The sequence below is a fragment of the Cotesia glomerata genome, linkage group LG10, assembly GCF_020080835.1.
Source record: "Cotesia glomerata isolate CgM1 linkage group LG10, MPM_Cglom_v2.3, whole genome shotgun sequence".
In the NCBI taxonomy this organism is placed as follows: Eukaryota; Metazoa; Arthropoda; class Insecta; order Hymenoptera; family Braconidae; genus Cotesia; species Cotesia glomerata.
In genome coordinates, this window is record NC_058167.1 from 8,761,401 (window position 1) to 8,783,127 (window position 21,727).

Here is a 21,727-nt window from a genome sequence, read left to right on the forward strand (position 1 = left end):
TTAAGATATAAACTTAAACTTACTAAAAAAATAAAAAAAATTTGTCAGTAAACTTAAGTATCATAAAATATCAATTACCTCCGAGCAATTTTGCCCCGTGAATCCAGAAGGACAAACACAAACATACCCATTGGTTTCAACATTGCACTCGCAAGTTCCTCCGTTCAAGCAAATGTCCTATAAAAAAAAACATAAAACATAAATAAAATAACCCATCACTAATAAATAAAAATAAATTACATACATCATGACAAGGATTTTCCATCCCGCAATTGTACCCACAGTACCCAGGCTCGCATTCACAATGAAACGACCCAGGCAAGTTGATACATTTTCCGTTTCCGCAGTCATAATCCTCAAGCGCGCACTCATCAATATCTTCACTGCAATTGGGCCCAGTGTACCCTGTCTCCGTGCAATTGCAAGTATAATTATCAATACCATCCTCACAAGCTCCGTCATTTTTACAAGGAACATTGCCTTGCTCATCCTTGGCGCAGTCATCAATATTAATCTCGCAATATCTTCCCGTAAATCCGCTCAAGCAAGTACACTGTGGCGACTGATAAGAAAAGGAGTCGCACCGGCCGCCGTTCTGGCACCGCTGGTTCTTGACATTGCAGTAAGCGACGTTGCACCTGACACCCTCAAACCCTGGAAGACAACTGCAAGTGAAATTATCTCCAGTCTCATGATTAACGACGTCGCTGCAAGTGGACCCGTTCTCACACGGATGATCCTTGCAAGTAATCAGCCGGAATTGTTCGCAGAGTTCTCCAGTGAAGGAGTCTGGACACTCGCACTTGAAAGATCCAGGGAGATTGACGCACACTCCATCGTGCTGACAAGGACTCGTTGGCACACACTCGTTGACATCCTTGTCGCACTGCCAGCTCTGCCAGCCTCTAGTGCACTCGCAGGTGTAATTGGCGATCCCGTCAATGCAAGTCGAGTTGTTCTGACAATTATTGTTCTCGCACTCGTCGATGTCCACCGAGCAGTCCGCTTCAGTGTACCCCGACGGACAGTCGCACACGTAGCTGTTCAGCTCGTCGTGACAGTGACCATTATTCTTGCACTCGTGCTCGAAGCACAGCTGACATCCGATGCTGTGGCTGGTGTTTGACTGCAGCGCCAAGTACTCACTCGGAGTGAAATTCGCGTTTCCGTAAACTTGCTCGAATGTAAAATAATGCAGGAGCATGCTTCCAATCCTGACCTCGCCTAAACAACCTTTGAAAGCTTCTCCAGACATCATTTCATGCGGAGGAGTCGAAGTGGTTAGCTGGTGTTCCAGCAGCTCCACGCTGTTCCCGTTGATTCCTTTGTCGAACCCACTGGCGGTCCATAAACTACTGGCTAGGCCGCCCAGGGTTATCGCTCCGGTGCTCAGCAGGTCGTACCACGCTAGCAGGTTGAACTTGGTGCTGGAATGCACTGTTGTTTCGTCTAGAGTGTTCTTGTACCCGCAGACTATCTGGTTGGTGGACAACTTGAGAATTATCGAGGTCCAGTTGCCGTCGGCCACGTCTTTGCCGAAAGATACAGTGTCTTGGTTAAGAACGTCCAATTTCCAGGCGACTGTTACGTTGTCTTTGTAGACAGAGACGGTGAAATGCTGGTCGGTTGAACCGTGAGGCGCCATGTGCATCAAAGTACCTCCGCTGTTGGACCTGGACAACGAAAATTAATTTAGGAGATATTTAATAATTTTTTTAACAAATAAATTATGGCTAAAAAAATTGATATGTAAAAATTTAAAAAAATTAAAAATGCAATTTTTTTTTAAATAATTTTTTGAACAAATTTTTTTGTTAAAAAAAATTAAAAAATAGTTAAGTGACTGCTAACTTTAATAAAATTTAATTTAGCAGATATTTAATAATTTTAATAATTTTTTTAACAAATAAATTTGTTCAAAAAATTATTAAAAAAAAAATTGATTTGTAAGAATTTTAAAAAATTAAAAATGCAATTTTTTAAAAATAATTTTTTGAACAAATTTTTTTGTTAAAAAAAATAGTCAATTGACTGCTAACTTGAATGAAAATTAGTTTAGCAGATATTTAATAATTTTTGTAAAAAATTAATTGTCAAAAAAAATTGATGTGTAGGAATTTTAACAAATTAAAAATGCAATTTTTTCAAAATAATTTTTTGTCAAAAAAAAAATTAAAAAATAGTCAAGTGACTGCTAACTTTATAAAAATTAATTTAGCAGATATTTAATAATTTTTGTAACAAATAAATTACAGTGCCCCCCTCTCTCCCCCCTTCCTAAGATATTTTAGCTCTGTCGCAATTTTTTCATTAGTTACTAACAAGAGAAAAAAAGATAACCTGTCATATATTACGGAGGGAGCACTGTATGTCAGAAAAAAATTGATATTGTAAGAATTTTAAAAAATTAAAAATGCAATTTTTTAAAAATATTTTTTCGTAACAAACTTGTTTGTTAAATAAAATTAAAAAATGGTCAAGTGACTGGTAACTTCAATGTCATACCTGTACATGATTTCTATGGAGTCAATTCCGAACTCCATAATATTCTTCTTCTTCAACTGGTTGTAAACATAAGTGAAAGAAGTGCTTGTCCCGTCAAAAGTAGCATTGGCGATGCACTCGTACCCTCCATCAAGGTTCTGGCACTTGGATCCCTGAGGACAATCTTGCAGCTGACAAAACTCCATTTCCTGACAAGTCTTTCCAGTGTACCCTCTCGGACACTGGCACCAGAAGTCGTTCCAAGTCACATGACAAGTTCCATTATGATAACAAGGATTGCTCTTGCAAACCGGATCAGATATTTCACCAGGCAACACCTTTTCCTTATCCAGAGTAACATTTCCGAATTGAATCGGCGGAGGAATATCCTTAGCTTTAAGCGGGAAGAACTCCACAACCATAGTCTCGGCTCCGTTTGATATTCTCACGTCCTGAATAATACCCTTGAAATTCACCTTGTTGTTCGGCGGGACCTGGAGCTCCATCTGGCTCCTGTCGACCTGCCTAATATACCTCGAGACCTGGGGAAGCCCACCCAGGTACAGAACAGTAACATTGAGCTGTCCTGTAGCACTAATAGTCTTCCTGAAGTACTCGGTTCCGTTAATCTTAACCTGGACAAGAGTCAGGTTCCTGATCACCTGGATCAAGTGATTGTTGCCGTCATTGAGCTTGACTCCATCAACAGTGTAAGACTCAGTGCCGTTGAACTGCATGCGCACCAGTAGTTCTCCTCCTTCCAGCTGCGCTGCGATGTAGGTGTTCTCCAGGTACTTGGGATCAGAAGGACTCAACTCAGATCCTAGATAAAAAATATCACCCCGCTGCTCGCGAGTCCTGATGAACATCGAAATGTCAACAATGTACCTCATAGCTCGTCTTGCAGCGTCAGCGACTTTTACCGTCACGTATCCGTCTTTGATATTCTCGTACCCGAAAGTCGCAGCAGTCATATTGTACTGGCAAGTGTGTCCAAGGTAAGGTCGCTCGCACTTACAAGAAAAGTCTTGCCAGCGATCAGTACAGTGTCCTCCAGCTTTACAAGGGTTCGGAAGACACTGCTCCTCGCGAGGACACCTAGGCTCAATGGACTCCATCAGCACACTATCAGAATTCATATCCGGGTAGATCCACTCTCCGTTAATAATCACGTCTTCAGTGCACCCTATAAAGAACGGCGGGCCGTGAGTCAATTTCCGAAGATAGCTGATAGTTCCTCCGATGTAAGTCGTCGGGAAAGTCGTCGGAGAGGTCGTTGACCCTTCGTTCAAATTAATCGGATAGATAGTCTGCTCATCATTAGCAGACAGCACCAAATGCGTCGCGTTGATAGCTACAAAAACTCTCTGCCACTTGGAATTATTAAGCCCGCTTCCTATAAAGACTCCCTCCCAGCGGTTCAAAATACTGGAGTGCAAATTAAGCTTGCCGTCAACCAGCTCCAGGATGTAGAAGGTAGTTCCTTTGCCCATAGCCAGCAGTCCGTTGGGAAGAGTCGTCCGGAATCTAAATTGGATATCATACCCTTCGTCACGACTCGTGTTAATCATCACGTAAGAACTTCCGCTGAGCGACATAGTAGTCACATGGTCGCAAATGTCCCCGTGAAAACCGTAAGGACACGTGCAGTTGAACCGATGCTGGGTTTCGTTGAACAAATAAGGCCAGCAAGTTCCTCCGTTTTGGCAAGCTTTACCTTGACACCCGATCAGCGCCACTGAGCAGTTCTTCCCACCGTACTCCGGTTCGCAAGCGCAGTAATAATCAGCGACTGCATCGGAGCAGTTTCCACGTTGGCAAGGTTGGTAGCGCATGCATTCATCAATGTCATGCTCGCAGTGGTCGCCTTCGAATCCGTCATCGCACTCGCAAGTGTACCCGCCGATTCTGTCCTTGCACTTTCCGTAGATGCAAGGGTTGCTTTCGCACTCGTTGATGTTCTTCTCGCAGTTCTGGCCAGTCAGTCCCTGGACGCAGAGACATTCATACCCGCTGGCGTTTGCGTAGCTGAATTCTTGGGTGAATATTGCAGGTAAGTTCCTGGCGTTGCTCTTGTACAACTCCTGGTTGGATCTTTCCAAGCATGTTCCGTTGTACTGGCAGGGAGAGCTCTCGCACTCGTTGATGTCGATCTCGCAGTTCTGCCCGGTGTAACCTGTAAATATTTATATATTTTATAGATATTTTTATAAACCTACTTAAAAATTGGAGTTATATTTTTTGATAAAATAATTCACTGCAAAAAGAATTCTGAAAATAATGTTCAAATTATAATAAAGTAAAATAGATTGGTTGAATCAAGATGTATATTTATCAATGTTTAAATTGATGTAAAATTTTTATATTATTGTTATATTTTATCGTTACTTATTATGTAGGGGAGAGGTGCTGCAATTGTAACAAGGGGCAATTGTAACACTCATTAAAAAAATATTTAAAAAACTAAAAATTATTATTATTCTTTTTTTAACTTCTTTAAAATAGTAATTTATTGATTAGATCAAAGTTTCAGTTATTAATCTTGTTCCGATATCAAAATATTGAGCTTCACAATTTTTTTAATAACAAATTTGTTTTCTAATGTTATGATGTGAGACTTGTATTAATACTTTAAGAGACATATCAAGAGTATTGTAAAATCGAATTTCATATCAATTTACTGATTTTTGTCATTGTAATTAGATTTTTATTAACAGATCAGCGTGAGCGTCAATTGTAACACTTGAATGAGTATTAGCAATTGTAACACTCAAAGTCGTGTATGGAATCTGCGCAAATTGGATGCGCCACAAATCTACTCTGGGATAGTGTAGTTTGTGTAGTTTTGTAAATGTTTAATAATTTATATTAAAGATCCAAATATATGATATATTATAAGTTTAAATACTTGACTTTAAGAGTTAATAAAGTATAATAGTACGTATTAAGACTATATAATAAAAACAATTTGATGAAAAATATCTATTTCATTACAATTGCAACCCATGCGCGCCGCTATCTTGGTCCCTGACTTTAGTTAAATAAATTAATTTTTTAATAAGTTAACATTGACTTTTTACTAATTAACTAAGTCAGTCACATGAAAGATACTATCAACTAACTTTCTGACAGTTCTTAAGTTTACTATCTTAAAAAAAAAACAAATGGAATAAAAAAAATAAAAATTTTTGTTACAATTGCAGCACCTCTCCCCTACTTACAGTTAATAAAATTTATATAATTGTATTTAAAATTGATATAATTTGTATTTAAAGTATCTAACCTGTGAAGCAGCGGCATTTGTAGGTTTTTATGTCATCGACGCAGACGGCTTGGTTCACGCAAGGGTTGGAGAGACACTCGTCGATGTTTGTCTCGCAATGATCGCCTTCGAATCCGGTGTTCTTGCAGTCGCAGGTGTAGTTGTTGATCCCGTCGATGCACCGGCCGTAGTTTAGACACGGCTGGGACTCGCAGTCGTTGATGTTGGTCTCGCAGTCGTGCCCAGTGAATCCTAGAACGCAGTCGCAGGTGTAAGCTGCGATTTGGTCGATGCAGACGGCGTTGTTCTTGCAAGGATTGCTCTCGCACTCGTCAATGTTGATATCACAGTCTTTCCCACCATAGCCGAGAGTACACCTGCACTCGTATGAGTTTATCTTGTCGATGCAGGTCCCGTTGTGCTGGCAGGGCCCGCCGAGACACTCGTTCACGTCGACTTCGCAGTGGTCCCCGGAAAGTCCAGGACGGCAGAAGCAGTTGTAGCTGCCGGCGGTGTTGATGCAGATCCCGTTGTTGCAGGACTTGTTACCTAGTAACTCGCACTCGTTGATGTCCAGGTCGCAGATTGTTCCAGTGTACCCTGGAGTGCAGTCGCAACGGAAGCTGTCCAGCTCGCCTAGGTCCACACAGGTTGAATTGTTGCTGCAGGGATTTTCCAAGCAGTAGTTCACTATTAAGGTGCAGTTGGGCTCACGGTAGCCTTCTGGACACTTGCACTCGTAACCTGCGACCGCGTCGACGCACACTCGGTCTCCTGGACAGACTACAGAGATGCAGTCGTCGATGTCTTTCTCGCAGTTCTTGCCCTCGAAGCCCGGTTGACAGTGACAGGCGTACTCTAGTTTGGAGCGCGGTTTCAGGGTGCAGGTTCCGTTGTTCGTGCAAGGGTTTATTGCGCAGGCGTCATACTCGCGCTCGCAGTGCTCCCCCATGTAATCAGATGTGCAGTTACAGAAGTAGCCGTTTGTACTGTCGATGCAGGTTCCGCCGTTCATGCATGGCTGCGATGAACACTCGTCCACGTTTATTTGACATGTCTTACCTGGGATAGAAATTTTTTGGTTTAGATTTTAAGTTTTTTTGTTTTTTAAGAGGTCGGATTGCTGTCGAGGTTGTTCAAAGTTTTGTTGGAATTTTTATTATTATTATTTTATTATTAATAAAATTATACTAGCAACCTTGCAGTCACTATGTGACTGCCGTGATTTGTGTACTATAAATAAATAAAATTTTGCTTTATTAAATAATGACTTTTGTTAAATTGCACTGTACTTTCTTAACTATTGACGTTTTTAAAGATATAAGCTCATCCCGATGTTACACTCATCGAGACCTTTCATTTGAGTACCCACATCATTTTTTCATATATTTATATATATTATGTATATGTATATATGAAAAATATATTAAAATGCATGTGGGTACTTAAATGAAAGGTCTCGATGAGTGTTACATCGAAATGAGTTTATATTTTAAAAAATGTCAATAATTAAGAAATGATATTGTATCTTGTCAAATAATGATATTTTTAAAGATATAAGCTCACCCCGACATTACACTCATCAAGAGTTTTCATTTGAGTACCCACATGCATTTTGATATATTTTTATATAAATTCATATATATAATATATATAAAATATATGAAAAATTGATGTGGGTACTCAAATGAAAGGTCTTGATGAGGGTAACATCGGGATGAGATTATATCTTTAAAAATGACAATAGCTCACGAGATACAAGGTCATTTCTTAATTATTGATATTTTTAAAGATATAAGGTCACCCCGACATTACACTCATAGAAACCTTTTATTTGAGTACCCACATGCATTTTGATATATTTTTCATGTTTACATATATGTAATATATGGGTCATTCCACTAAATAAGAGCATTTTTACGGGGCGACCCTCGCGGATTAAAAATGTTTAAAATTTATGGAGGTGTTCTCTATAATAAGAAATAAATTCCCTACAAGTTTCAGCCCTTAATATGCAGCGGTTCTGGAGTTATGATTTTTTGAAATTTTGAAAAAAAATTTTTTTTAACTTTTTTATTAATTTTTCTGATGAAGAAAACTTTTTTATTAAAATCCACTAAAAATCTTATCTTGTGGGAAAAATGCTCAGCTTTTGAATGAAAATATCCATTTTATTATAAACACATCAGAAGACCCTTTGAAATCCAATTAAAGTGGAAAAATTGATTTTTCTCGGTGTACGGTGCAAGGTACATCCAATTTGATTTTTTTTTCTGAAAGATCAGAGTTTTTTATACAAAATATATGGTTTTCACGATGTGCATATTTTTTGTTCAATCACAATTAATTTAAATGTAAAATCTTTGTAATTAAAATACTTTTATTTTTGAACTTTTTTCAGATGTTGATACAGTTTTAATAAGAGCATATCCAATTTCATCATTTATCGGTAAAAGTGTGCAATGTCTGTGTACCCTTTACCGTTTTTGATAAAGAATATCGTATGTCTAACACATTTTTTTTGTCTAAATAATCATCATTCGTTATGAAAGTAAAATCAACGCCTGTAAAATTCTTGATTGCCCAGGAATGCAAATCTTGTGGTGCCAGTATATGTTTTTTATTTTCCATTTGTAATGAAGCTCTAGCAGCATGTCGTTTTACTGGACCTGCAAGCCCATCGCATGGTCTTTTTCCATGGGCAGTCGCAAAAAAATACCAGTCAACGATGATTCTAAAGTCAGCATAATGATAACATAAATTAGTAAATGTTTTTTTATTTCTAAATTGCTGAGGTGCTCCATCTGAGAAGTAAAAAATCCTTTCAATAACAGCAAATTTTTCTCTTAAAAAAGAAATCAATTGTTCTTGAAATAAATAAATCAAAACTGTGTCATGTTTAAGGCAATCTGAGATACTAACTAAGCCTAAATGCTTAATAGTATCATTTTCGTTTTAGTAAACCACCATTTGAAATATAGTAGCTTGGTCATTATTCCAATGATAGCCTTGAGCAGCTTCCTGCCCTGTTGAAAAGCTCCAATAAGATCCCATCAAAAGCGACAAAAGCCACTTAGAAACCAATAAAGTTTATGGGTTTCTAAGTGGCTTTTGTCACTTTTGATGGGATCCTATTGGAAATTTTAAACAGGGTGCACAACAAACGCAATTTTCTACCAAGTTAAAAACTACCGCTAATTCACCACTCTTCAAATTTAATTTCGCATTAAGGAAAAACCGACTTCGCATTTTTACTATAAAATCATGTTTTAAAAGTTTCTCAAGTTGCGTCGCTAAGGTATCAATAAAGTCATCGGAATCCGAAATAACGTTTACAATGGTACATCGATCGGTTGATGTCCACATTTTAAATTAGATTTCATTTACATCAAATTCTTTAAACGATGCATGAAAGTAATTAATGATTTCTTCATTGTTTGGACATCTATTACAACTTCTGAAGAAGCACGATTCCGTTAGATTATTACAAATCAATTTATTCAATAAATTTTTATAAATTGGTTAAGTTTCCATAATCCAATCAGCATTTCTTGCAAATTTTGGAAAATTACATCCTAAATAAGAAAATGGAATCGTAGTTGTGAGCGCCATCTGCATCGTATAAACTCAATTTTTTAACGAGCAGTTTGAAATTTTAAATATTTAACAGAAAATTATTTTACTATCCCGAATAATCGTATAACACTTAGCGGATATAACGTTTAATTTAATTGTGATTGAACAAAAAATATGCACATCGTGAAAACCATATATTTTGTGTAAAAAACTGATCTTTCAGAAAAAAAAATCAAATTGGATGTACCTTGCACCGTACACCGAGAAAAATCAATTTTTCCACTTTAATTGGATTTCAAAGGGTCTTCTGATGTGTTTATGATAAAATGGATATTTTCATTCAAAAGCTGAGAATTTTTCCCACAAGATAAGATTTTTAGCGGATTTTAATAAAAAAGTTTTCCTCATCAGAAAAATTAATAAAAAAGTTAAGAAAAATTTTTTTTCAAAATTTCAAAAAATCATAACTCCAGAACCGCGGCATATTTATTTATTTATTTATTTCTTATATTAAGACCCAACAGGGTCTTAATATTAAGGGTTGAAACTTGTAGGGAATTTATTTCTTATTATAGAGAACACCTCCATAAATTTTAAACATAATCCGCGAGGGTCGCCCCGTAAAAATGTTCTTATTTGGTGGAATGACCCATATATAAATATATGAAATATATAAAAAATTTATGTGGGTACTTAAATGAAAGGTCTTGATGAGTGTAACATCAGGATGAGCTTATATCTTTAAAAATGTTAATAATTCACAAAATACAAGGTCATTTTCTAATTATATATCTAGAGATAAAGTATTTTCGAATGCAGCCTAAATACTTATCATAATAAATTGACTTTCGGTGAGAATGATATGAAACTTTGAAAAGGCACAAATTCAAGTCAAGAATTTTCCAATGAGACTAAATTTTACTAAAAAAACCGATTTTATCATTTGACTATTCTGGATACAAAATTTTAATTATTCTTTTAATAATATAGATTAATTAGTATTAATAATATTAAAATATAAGATTTTTCATATATAAAAATCATGATAATAATGATAATAATGCATAAAATACTCAATACTAAAAATAAAGTTATTTATTTTATAATGTACTTAACATATTTTTAGTTTTTTTTCCACTTTATCTAATTGGTAAATATTTAAACATCAACTTGTCAGAAATAATAAAAAACTAGCAGAATAAAAAAGAATAATAATTAGCAATTCAACACTTTTTAAAACCGACAGCAATCAGACCTACTTAATAAAAAACTAGCGCTTAAATCTAATTGGCAAACAGTTAAGCAAATAATGGTAAAGCAAGCGAAGCAAAAAAAAAAAACACACAAACCCGTAAAACCCGGCAAACATTGACAAAAATAATTATTTATTTGATCGATACAAATTCCTCCGTTCCGACAAGGATCATTAGAGCACTCGTCAATGTCGATCGAGCAATCCGGTCCAGTCCAACCTGGCTCGCAGCTGCAGTAATAACCCCCAGGCTGCATTTGAGTTGATTAAATAAAATAGTTTGTAAAAAATGGATTATTAACACAAATGGAGGTTTAATGAATTTTGATGAAGTGCCGATTGTTAATAATGGTAACTCACATAGTCATGGCAAGAAGTCGCTTGTCTACAAGGCAAGTTATCTCGGCAGGTGACTGGCTCTTTGCACTGGGATCCAGTCCAAAATCTGGGGCACTGGCACATCACACCATAGATGGTTTCAATGCAAGTACCACCGTTATAACACACCGAACACCAATCAGACACCGGGATATGACAATGCGATCCTAATTATGAGATGAAGGTGAGCAAGACAATTAAAACAACAACACAAATCCCGATTAAACACAATGCAGTAAAGTCCCATGCACAATTAACTCAATAATAATAATTATTATTATTATAAGTAATTAATTAATTAAATTATTTATTTATTAGCAGAGTAAAAACTGACAATAAAGTTACCTTTCCATTCGGGCGGGCAAGTGCAATTGTAGCCGTCGTTATTGCTGCTGCAGGTACCGCCGTTTTCGCAGGGGTTGCTAGCGCACAAGTTTATGCTGCAGTTCGGAGGATTCCCCATGTACCCTGGCTTGCAAACACACTGAGCACCGCCCTTGACGTCCAGACAAATGCTGTTCGAAGGACAGACCCTGTTTTCGCAGTTATTCCGTCTCTCGCAGTGCTCTCCGGCAAAACCCGCTAGGCAATTACAGTGATAAGACCCGACGTCGTCGACGCAGGTACCTCCGTTTTTGCACGGGCTTGAAATACACTCGTTGAGATTCAGCTCGCAATTCTGGCCCTTGAATCCTTGCGGACAGTGACATAAATAGCTGCCGTAATTGCCGTAGCAGTGGCCTTTGTTCAAACAGGGGTTGTTTACGCACTCGTCGATGATTATTTCGCAGTTTTTACCTTCGTACCTAAGGATAGTTATTTTTGGTGAATTTAATTTTATTTATTTTCAATCAATAATTTTTTAACGTTAAATGATTTTATAAATATTTATTAATATTTTTTTACATTGAATAATAATTAATTAATTATTTATTCAAAAATGTTTATTAATAGTTAATAAATATTTTTCTTATTAAATAATATTTATTAATATTTTTTTATATTAAATATATTATGAAATTAAATTAAATAATTACTAGCAACCTTGCAGTCACTATATGACTGCCATAATTTGTGAACTATAAATAAATATAATTTTGCGTTATTCAATAATGACTTTTGTTAAACTGCACTGAACTTTCTTAAATATTGACGTTTTTAAAGATATAAGCTCATCCCGATGTTACACTCATCAAGAGCTTTCATATGAGTACCCACATGCATTTTGATATATTTTTCATATATACATATATATATATATATATATATATATATAATATAAATAAAATATATGAAAAATTGATGTGGGAAGTCAAATGAAAGATCTCGATGAGTGTAATGTTGGGATGAGCTTATATCATTTGACAAAATACAATGTCATTTCTTAATTATTGACATTTTTTAATATCTAAACTCATTTCGATGTTACACTTATCGAGACCTTTCATTTAAGTACCCACATGGCATTTTTTATATACTTTATATATACGGTATTTGTAAAATATATAAATATATGAAAAATTGATGTGGGTACTCAAATGAAAGCTTTCGATGAGTGTAATGTCGGGGCGAGCTTATATCTTTAAAAATGTCAATATTCGACAAGATACAACATTTATTAATTATGTATCTAGAGATAGAGCATATTCGAATGCAGCCTAAATACTTATCATAATAAATTAACTATCGGTGAGAATTATATGAAACCTTGAAAATTGAAAAGGCACAAATTCAAGTCAAGACCTTTGCAATGACACTAAATTTTACTAAAAAAACCGATTTTATCATATGACTATACTGAACAAAAAATTTTTCTTATTCTCTTAATAATATAGATAATATATTAAATAATAATAATCATTAAATTATATCAAATAATAATTAATGAATAATTTATTGAAAAGTTAATAAATATTTTTTTTCCTAAACAATATTTATTAAAATAAAAAAAATAATTGTTTAAATGAAATAAATAAATTAGTCTTAGATACAAAGCCGGAATTAATTCCCAAGTACGAGGATTACCATTAAGAATAAATATGATAATAAATAAAACTAATGCTTATGAAACTTACCCAGTGCTTTCACACCTGCACGTGTAAGTATCGATTCCGTCAACACACCGACCGCCGTTTTTGCAGGGATTTGGGTCACACTCGTTAATATCTATTTCGCAGTGTCTTCCAGCCCATCCAGGAGCACATTTGCATTTGTAGTCAGTCTCACCGAATGCCAAACATATGCCCTTGTTTCTGCAGGGATTATCTTTGCACGAGCGTCCGCTCAATTGGGACTCGCAGTGATAACCCGTGTACGGATGAGAACAAATGCAAATGTAGTCTCCCTTCTCGTCTTCCTTGCAAGTTCCAAAATTTCTGCACGGATTGCTATTACACGGCGAGCCTAAAAACAGTTAATATTTATTTACAGTTTCCATTGTTTTACTTTGATTTTAATTTATGTATGAGTAATATATGTGTTCAAGCTACATGCATAGATGATGCTTTTAAATTTGCATGCGAAGCGTTAATAACAAAAGAGCTGGGAATAAAAAAACCTCGGGGAATAAAATCTAGAGAAGCGTATTTAAATTTCATTCACTATGTAAATTTTATTAATTTATTATTATAGTATAGCGGACTACTAATATAAGTAAAATAGGTGTGAGAAGGATTCAGTAAACTTAAATGCTGGATAAGCGGATAATCTGTTGAAGGTAACCTTACACCCTTTGTAATTTAGCTTTTGTTTGCTTATTATTAATTATTTATAATAAAAATCTCTACCATTGTCAATCTGACAGTTTTTCCCGGAATATCTCGCTGAGCACTGGCACTCGTATCCGTCTACCAGGGGGATACACTTTCCGTGCATCATACACGGCTCATTGTGACAGTAATTCTTGGATGTATCACTCGATAGCCCTCTCATTGTACTCCCGACATTGCTCTGTCCACCTGTAATGGTAAGATAAAAGCATGCACTCTACTGTACTCTATATTACACTAGCTAAATGCTGGTCTACTTATTTTAATTATTTGCGTGATTACACTCTCTTAAATAAACACTATTCTGTATATTTATATAAATATTCTTCATGAGCTAATATCATTTATTTCATTATCTAGCTTTTTATCATTTACTATACTGAAAAATTCGATAAGACGATTTATAAAAAAAATAATTATCTCGTTTTTATAAATAATATAATTTTTAACTTCCCGCTAAGAAAATCAAAGATTTTTAAAAATCGGGAAGTTATTGTTTTCACCCCGTTTTGCAAAAATCGAGTTTTCATCAGATCTCGACGTTTGAAGGTCACAGGAAGCTTCCTTGACTATCCCCGCGAGGTTGTCACTATGTCTGTCTGTATATATATATTAGGGTGATTCAAAAAAACTTTTTAATTTTTTTTTTAACTCTTACCCTCTCAAATGTTTCTATTTGATATAAAAAAAATCCTCACCAAACACGAGCCCTATAGCTCAACTCTAAGGGGTCGCTTTTATTATTTTAGTTTCCCATTTAATTAACATGGGAAAAATTCTTTTTTGTTTTAAATTGAATTTACACATAATTTACGCAATTTTTTACAAAAAATATTTTGATATTCTTAAAGTAGAGTCTTTGAGCTTTACAAAACTCTAAGACAAAGTATGATTATCTCTACAAAAAGACTAGTTACAGCCATTTAAAAATGACTAAATTTCGAAATTTAAAGAAATAGTTGGCAATTGGGTCATTCCATGTTAGATCGACAAATAGTTGGAATCGATCTCTTTCGATTTGGACAAATTTTTATCAGAAGTTTTCGTTTATATATATATATATATATATATATATATGTGAGTGTGTGTGTGTGTGTGTGTGTGTGTGTGTGTGTGTGTGATATGTGACTCGCTTATAACTTTTGAACGACTGGACCGATCGGAACGTACCAAACGGCGTTCTAAAGAGTTTCCTCAAACTTAAATTTCCTGAGAATTTAAACCGATTTGGACCAATAGATTTTGAGAAATTTTGAAAAATCTCAAAAAAAATAAGAAAAAAATCATTTTTGAAAGTGGTTTTTTTGGAATATCTTTTAAACGGCTCTAGCGATCAACTTCAAAAACTAATCCACCCTTAAGCTTGAAAAACCACGCCGATCGTCGCTAATCCGGTCAAAATCGGTTGATTCGTTCGAGAGATATCCTCGATAAAATATTTGGAAACAAGTGTTTTTTTAACATAACTCCGATATTTTTTGGAATAGCTTTTAAACGGCTGCACTGATCGATTTCAAAAACTAATCAGCTATTAGTATGAAAAAATTACGTCGATCGCCGTCAAGCCCGTCAAAATTGGTCAATTTGTTCAAGAAATATCATGAACGAAAGAAAACCAAAAAAAGTGTTTTTTTGGAATTACTCAAATTTCCTAGTTTTATCAATTCAAACTTGAAGATTCTTGATGAAACTAAAAAAATTGCGTCAAATACTGTCAACCGCGTTAAAATCGGTTGATTCATTTAAAAGTTAGTGCGGTTTGAAAATTAAAAAAATATTGTCCTATGATACTTCTATCAGACTTTTGAACTCGAAGAGCTCAAAATAACACATAAATTGTATTTTTGAACTCGAAGAGCTCAAAAACGTCATTAGTGCAGTTTTATGCACCTAGGTATGGAATTAGCGGGAAGTTGTACAGATGCACGGAGAAAAAAATTTTGCTATAGGAATTCTATAGTAGTTAATTAGTTGTAAAAAGTTCCAGTAGGTTAACGTATTCTTATAGTAACAATACCGTTTTATTTGGCTCCTGCAACTCTACATCGTTGAGCTCTGAGAGCTAAACGTTATTTATCTCTCACAACTCTACAAGATCGTTCTGAGACTATAACAAATTTTTGGAAGTCTGCTTAATAATTTTTTTTTACGATTTAGCATTGATAATTTAATAAATAAATGCGGCAGAACGAATTTATATTGCCAACAATAATTGTATATGACAAATAAAAATAGTATTATAATAATAATAGAATTTATATTACAAATAAAAATTATTTGTAAAATAAAAATATGGTCGTCACAAAATTATCTTATTTTCTTAATTATATCAATAAATATTGGACATAAAATCACTACCGTATATGCACAAGAAAAGATAAATAACCGAAAACAAATTTTATTTTGTGTTAAATGGGGTCTTTTTAATGTATTCCGATAACTTATTACTTATCACAATATATTTAACTAATAAATTAAATTAACAGTTGCTGCAAATGAACCTTGAAAAACCATAAATACAAAACTGTTCTAACGAAATTCAATTTGACAAAAAAAAAAAAACCTATTTCCATAAATAAATACACTGGAAACTTAATTGTTCTCATATATTTTTAGTAGATTTCATAAAAATCTAACTATTGTATTTGTCCTCATGACGTAATTTTCCGTAAATTTTAAAGATGAATATGTCATAATAATAATTTTGATAACAATAATAATAATAATAATAATTAAACAATAAATGAAAAAAAAAATTTATGGTCCCAAAATTAAGTCAACATTATACAAAATTGATTAATTATAACAAATTTCATGTAAATAATAAGTAATTAACAAATCTCATGTAATAATTATTGATTAAAATAAATTTTATATAATAACTGAGAACAATCCCGTAGAGCTCTGAGAGCTCAACAACATTGAGTTATCAGAACTAAATAACATTTTGTTACTGTAACTCTACAAAGAACAGTAAACTGTGTATAGTTGTGGTAACTCTACAGTTACGTTACCAGAACGAAATTTTTTTTTCCGTGTGGCCTTCAGGGTCTACCGTTTTTCTAATTTTTTTATTTTACTTCATTCAATTGACTGAAAGAAGAAAAAGTTTGTAAAATCCAAAAGTGCACGCCTCATAACGCTCAATCATTTTTTAAGAAAAAAATTAATTGTATAATTAATTAAAAAAAAAAAAATTATAATTAAATAATTTCTTACAGAGTATTTTTTATTTTTTTTTTAAATATCGGCGTCCTTTTTTCTTGTCATATGCGCACGCAGTCTAAAAAAATCTAGCTTGATCAAGTGGCGCCAAAGTTTTCACGTGACAAATAAGAAAAGTTCGTTTGGCTTTGTACGGTTGTATCCGTGAATTTTAATAAAAATTCAATTTAAAAAAAAAATACATAAGCTAGGCCACTGATATGAAATACGGACCCAGTTCATCGAATTCTTAAACTAATAAAAAAGGTCCGGTCTTGAAATATCAATTTGTTCGGGAGTAATCGTTGGTACATCCAAAATGGGGTGACATCCGGACGTCCACGTAAAATTTTTTTCAAAATAGCAACATGAAATGATTTTAGAAAGTAAAAGATGGTTTAATTTAAGTGTTTTTCGGTGTACATCTACTTATATTATTGAATAAGTGTAATATGATTGTGATAGAGGCATTTAAAGATCACAAAATTGCTTGATTTTGACGAGTCGAGTATGAAGCACAACCTCACGCGCTTCGCGCTATGAGGCGTGCAATTATTTAGTTCTATTAAATTGAACACTTTAAATGTTCATTGAAGGATTTTTATATTGCCGTCTTACTCCAATTAACTTACATTAATTTGTCTTTATTGGTCAAAAGAAAAGTTTAATTAATATTCAAAGAAAGTTATTCAAATTTCTAAATTATTTTTTGTAAGATTAGTAATTTAAAAATTTTTTTTATTAGAAAAGTTACGCACAATTAATTCAAATTAAATTTTTTAATTAAAATTGATTTTTATTGATATTTTTATCGTTTAGAAAATATCAATAAAAAATTAATTAATTTAATTTAAATAATAAAAAATTAATTAAGTTAAATTTCTTTTAAAAATTGTCTTATCTGATTAAAAAAAAATTAATTGATTTAAAAAAAATTATTAATTTTAAAAGTAGTTGATTAAAAAAAAAGTTATTTTTAAAATTTGAGATATTTAGTTCTAATTAATTTAAAAAATTAAAAAAAAAATTAATAAGAAAAATTAATTCTCTTGAATCTACTAATTTTTTTTTTTTTTTAAACTAAAGTTTATTTTTATTGATAATATTTTTAATGTTTAGAAAATATCAATAAAAAATTAATAATTTTAATTTAAATAATAAAAAATTAATGAAATAAAATTTTCATTAAATTTTTTTTAATATCATCTTATCTAATTTAAAAAAAATTAATTGATTTAAAAAATAATATTTCTAAAATTTAAGATGTCTAGTTCTAAATAATTTAAGAAACTAAAAAAAAAATTAATCAATAAAATCAATTCTCATAAATCAACTAATTTTTTTTTTTTAGTAGTAAATTATTAACAACAATTAAAACAAAAGAAAAAAAAAGAAACTTACAACCACGTAAATCAGTGGGACATTTTCCCAAAATAGCTCCATAATTATAAGTATTATTAAAAAGAATTCCGGGTCCTTGACGAATGCATCCTTTGAAGCCTTCACCGACAATTAGAGTATTATTAACATTATAATCAGGCAGCGTGAGAATAGCTGAATTGTAAGTTGCGTTGGCTATGATCTAAAAAGTAAAAGTATAAAAAAATAATAACACGTGGAATTAATTAAAATGAAGATAATAGCATGAATTATAATTCATTATTGTGATAATTAATATAATAAGTTATTAAAAAGCAATTACTTGACTGTGTCCAGCGGCAGTGAGAGTTAGATTGTCGAGTTTGAAGAGCAGGCTAATGCTGTACCACATGTTATTAAGCAGCTTAGCGATAAGTTTCGCCTCGTATCGCTGCTTGTCGATGATAGCGGTGAAAATCAGCCCGTCCGGGGTGACATCCAGACTAATCATGTCATCGTTGTAGGTCTGGAGGAACAATCTTCCGCCCTCGCAAGTTCGGAAGCTTAATCCGCTGTGTTGATGAACTGAAATCGTCGAGCCGAGCTTGAGGAATCCCGTACCATTGAAATACGCTTCCTGATAGTCTTCATTTATCGCTAGCGTCGAGTGCGACAGCGATCCGATAGCGAGGCTCGTTAAAACTGAAACAAAATAGATTAATTATTAATGAACTGCTAAGTTTTGTAATTAATTTATATTTAAAATTTGTTTAATTATTTTTAATGATAGAAAAAAAAATTAATATTAAAACTGAAACAAAATAAATTAATAATTAACTAGCAACCTTGCAGTCACTATGTGACTACCGTGACTTATGAACTGTAAATAAATAAAATTTTGCTTTATTAAATAATGACTTTTGTCAAAATGCACTGTATTTTCTTAACTATTGACATTTTTAAAGATATAAGCTCATCCCGATGTTACACTCATCAAAAGCTTTCATTTGAGTACCCACATGCATTTTGATATATTTTTCATGTATACATATATATAATTTATATAAATATATAAATAATTGATGTGGGTATTCAAATGAATGGTCTCGATGAGTGTAACATTGGGATGAGCTTATATCTTTAAAAATGTTAATAGTTCACAAGATACAAGGTCGTTTCTTAATTATGTTAAATTGCACTGTACTTTCTCAACTATTGACGTTTTTAAAGATATAAGCTCATCCCGATGTTACACTCATCAAGAGCTTTCATTTGAGTACCCACATGCATTTTGATATATTTTTCATTTATACATATATATATAATTTATATAAATATATGAAAAATTGATGTAGGTACTCAAATGAAAGGTCTTGAAGAGTGTAACATCGGGATGAGCTTATATCTTTAAAAATGTCAATAGTTCACAAGATACAAGGTCATTTCTTAATTATGTGTTTAGAGATAGAGTATTTTCGAATGCAGCCTAAATACTTATCATAATTAATTAACTATCGGTGGGAATGATATGAAATCTTAAAAAGGCACAAATTCAAGTGAAGACCTTTGCAATGACACTTAATTTCATTAAAAAAACTAATTTTATCATATGACTATCTTGGTAACAAAATTTTTCTTATTCTATTAATAATATATATATTAGACTGTACCAAATAAATCGAAGATTTTTTTTTTTTTTCGGTCCCATATCGAAATTTCGTTTAGAGTTAAGAAAAAAAAAAATTGTGTCAAAATTTGAGCGCTTTATCTTCATTTTTCAATCAGCGCTCGCAAAAAGAAGAATTTTCGCCAAAAAAAGTTTTTTTTCACTTATTTTTTGACTATAGAAAATTCAATATACCAAATATGAAAAAACCCTTGGTATGGTTTTGTAGGAAATTAAATTCTCTACAAAGATGATTTTTTGTTGAATTTAAAGAATCAACAGCTTCTTTTTAATAGCTAATTTAATTAAAATTTGTTCGATAATTTTTGTTTTCAATTATCGATGGACACGTATAAAACTACTTCTTAACGAAATGAACTGACTTATACAATTTTTTTAGGAATATTTATGATCTAAAAAAATAGTTTTTATGCTTTAATTGATTATAATATAGTACAATAGAAGTTAAAAATAATTTTATTAACAAAAATAATGAAGACAAAAAAATTAATTTTTTCGTAATTTTTTATTCATAAGTCTCATTGACTTAAAGATTATTCATGCTTCAAAATTAATAAAATATATTTTATTTCTTTTTCTGTCATTTTTATTCGTCAACGGATTCTTCTGTAGCGCTCGTAACTCAAAACGGTAGTTGTAATCTAACCAACAAGTGCCTTTTTGGTTAACTTTTTTCAGCAGTCTCCGAAAATTATTATTGAGCTGTCATTCGATTTGGAATGGTATTTAGATGATTTTTGAAAAAAAATGAAGTTCCGCTTGTAAAAATTGCAAAAGTTATGAACAATTAACTGAAAAAAAAGGGGATTTAGTTTTTTGAAAATATCTCAAAAACTAATGAAGATTTATTAAATTTAAAAAAAGATTCAAAAATAGGAAGAAATTTCCCAAAAAAAAGTCTCGATTCCCAGAACTGTAGGACCAATATTTTAAAAAATTATATCTATGCAGCTTCTGACAACATAAAAACGGATCATTAAGGAAGTACGAGCACCAAGACAACTTTTGATAAAAGGCTTGATTTTTCTTTAATATGAAGTTTAAATATGTCTAAATAAATTCCGAAAATTTGAAAGAGATTGCCCGATCATTTAAATAAATAATTAACTTTAAAGTTGAGCAATTTAACATTGGGCTTATGGGGTAACCTCCAAACATTGATACATTTCTGTATTTTTCTCGTAAAACTGTCGGTGAATATTTTTAAAAAGCTTATGGATGAAAGTAAATTGAGAAAAATCATATGGTTACTGCTCTCATCTTACCGCACTAGAGTCGATAACTATCCCCACCCCGTCTAGCGCTCGTACTTCCTTATTAATATTTTGAAGAAAACATTTTTTTCGATGATTAATTTAAGTTTTTAATTTTGCAACAACGAAAATTATTAACAAAAAACTGAAAAATGAAATTTTTTTAATTTTTTCAACGGGGATCTATTCTGAAAACTGCCAAGAATTGCTCCACCCGTGTAAAAAAAATCGACTTAAAATAGTCTTAAAATTGTCGTTTGTTTAGGATCTTAAACGTGACACAAACCAAGACTATTTTAAGACTCTTCCATGACGCTGAAAAAAATTTCCGAGAACAGATTTTTGAAAATTTGGTTCTCGAATTTGTGGGGAAAATTAATTTTTAGACATTTTTTAGACGATTTTACGACTTTCTAAACGCAATATTTTTGAGTAAGATGTTTTTAAATTGAATTTATAATTGTTAAAAAATTATATCCGACAATTTTAAGACGTTCCGTTTTA

The 21,727-nt window shown here is 32.7% G+C and overlaps 1 protein-coding gene across 4 annotated transcripts in view; it reads right to left on the reverse strand.

Annotated features, from left to right (window-relative positions):
- Nucleotides 1–21,727, reverse strand: part of LOC123273475 (protein crumbs) — a 46,254-nt gene that overhangs the window by 3,445 nt on the left and 21,082 nt on the right. For 2 of the 4 annotated variants that reach the window (XM_044740892.1, XM_044740891.1), the window contains 11 exons: nt 18,627–18,985; nt 18,326–18,506; nt 13,739–13,909; nt 13,028–13,355; nt 11,298–11,758; nt 10,935–11,119; nt 10,672–10,825; nt 5,768–6,808; nt 2,506–4,660; nt 245–1,673; nt 79–177 (listed from right to left, as the gene is read on the reverse strand). In XM_044740892.1, coding sequence (XP_044596827.1) covers nt 79–177; nt 245–1,673; nt 2,506–4,660; nt 5,768–6,808; nt 10,672–10,825; nt 10,935–11,119; nt 11,298–11,758; nt 13,028–13,355; nt 13,739–13,909; nt 18,326–18,506; nt 18,627–18,985 — 6,563 coding nt within the window. The remainder of the gene's footprint in view (nt 1–78; nt 178–244; nt 1,674–2,505; nt 4,661–5,767; nt 6,809–10,671; nt 10,826–10,934; nt 11,120–11,297; nt 11,759–13,027; nt 13,356–13,738; nt 13,910–18,325; nt 18,507–18,626; nt 18,986–21,727) is intronic. The other 2 variants (XM_044740893.1, XM_044740894.1) reach the window with 2 other exon arrangements.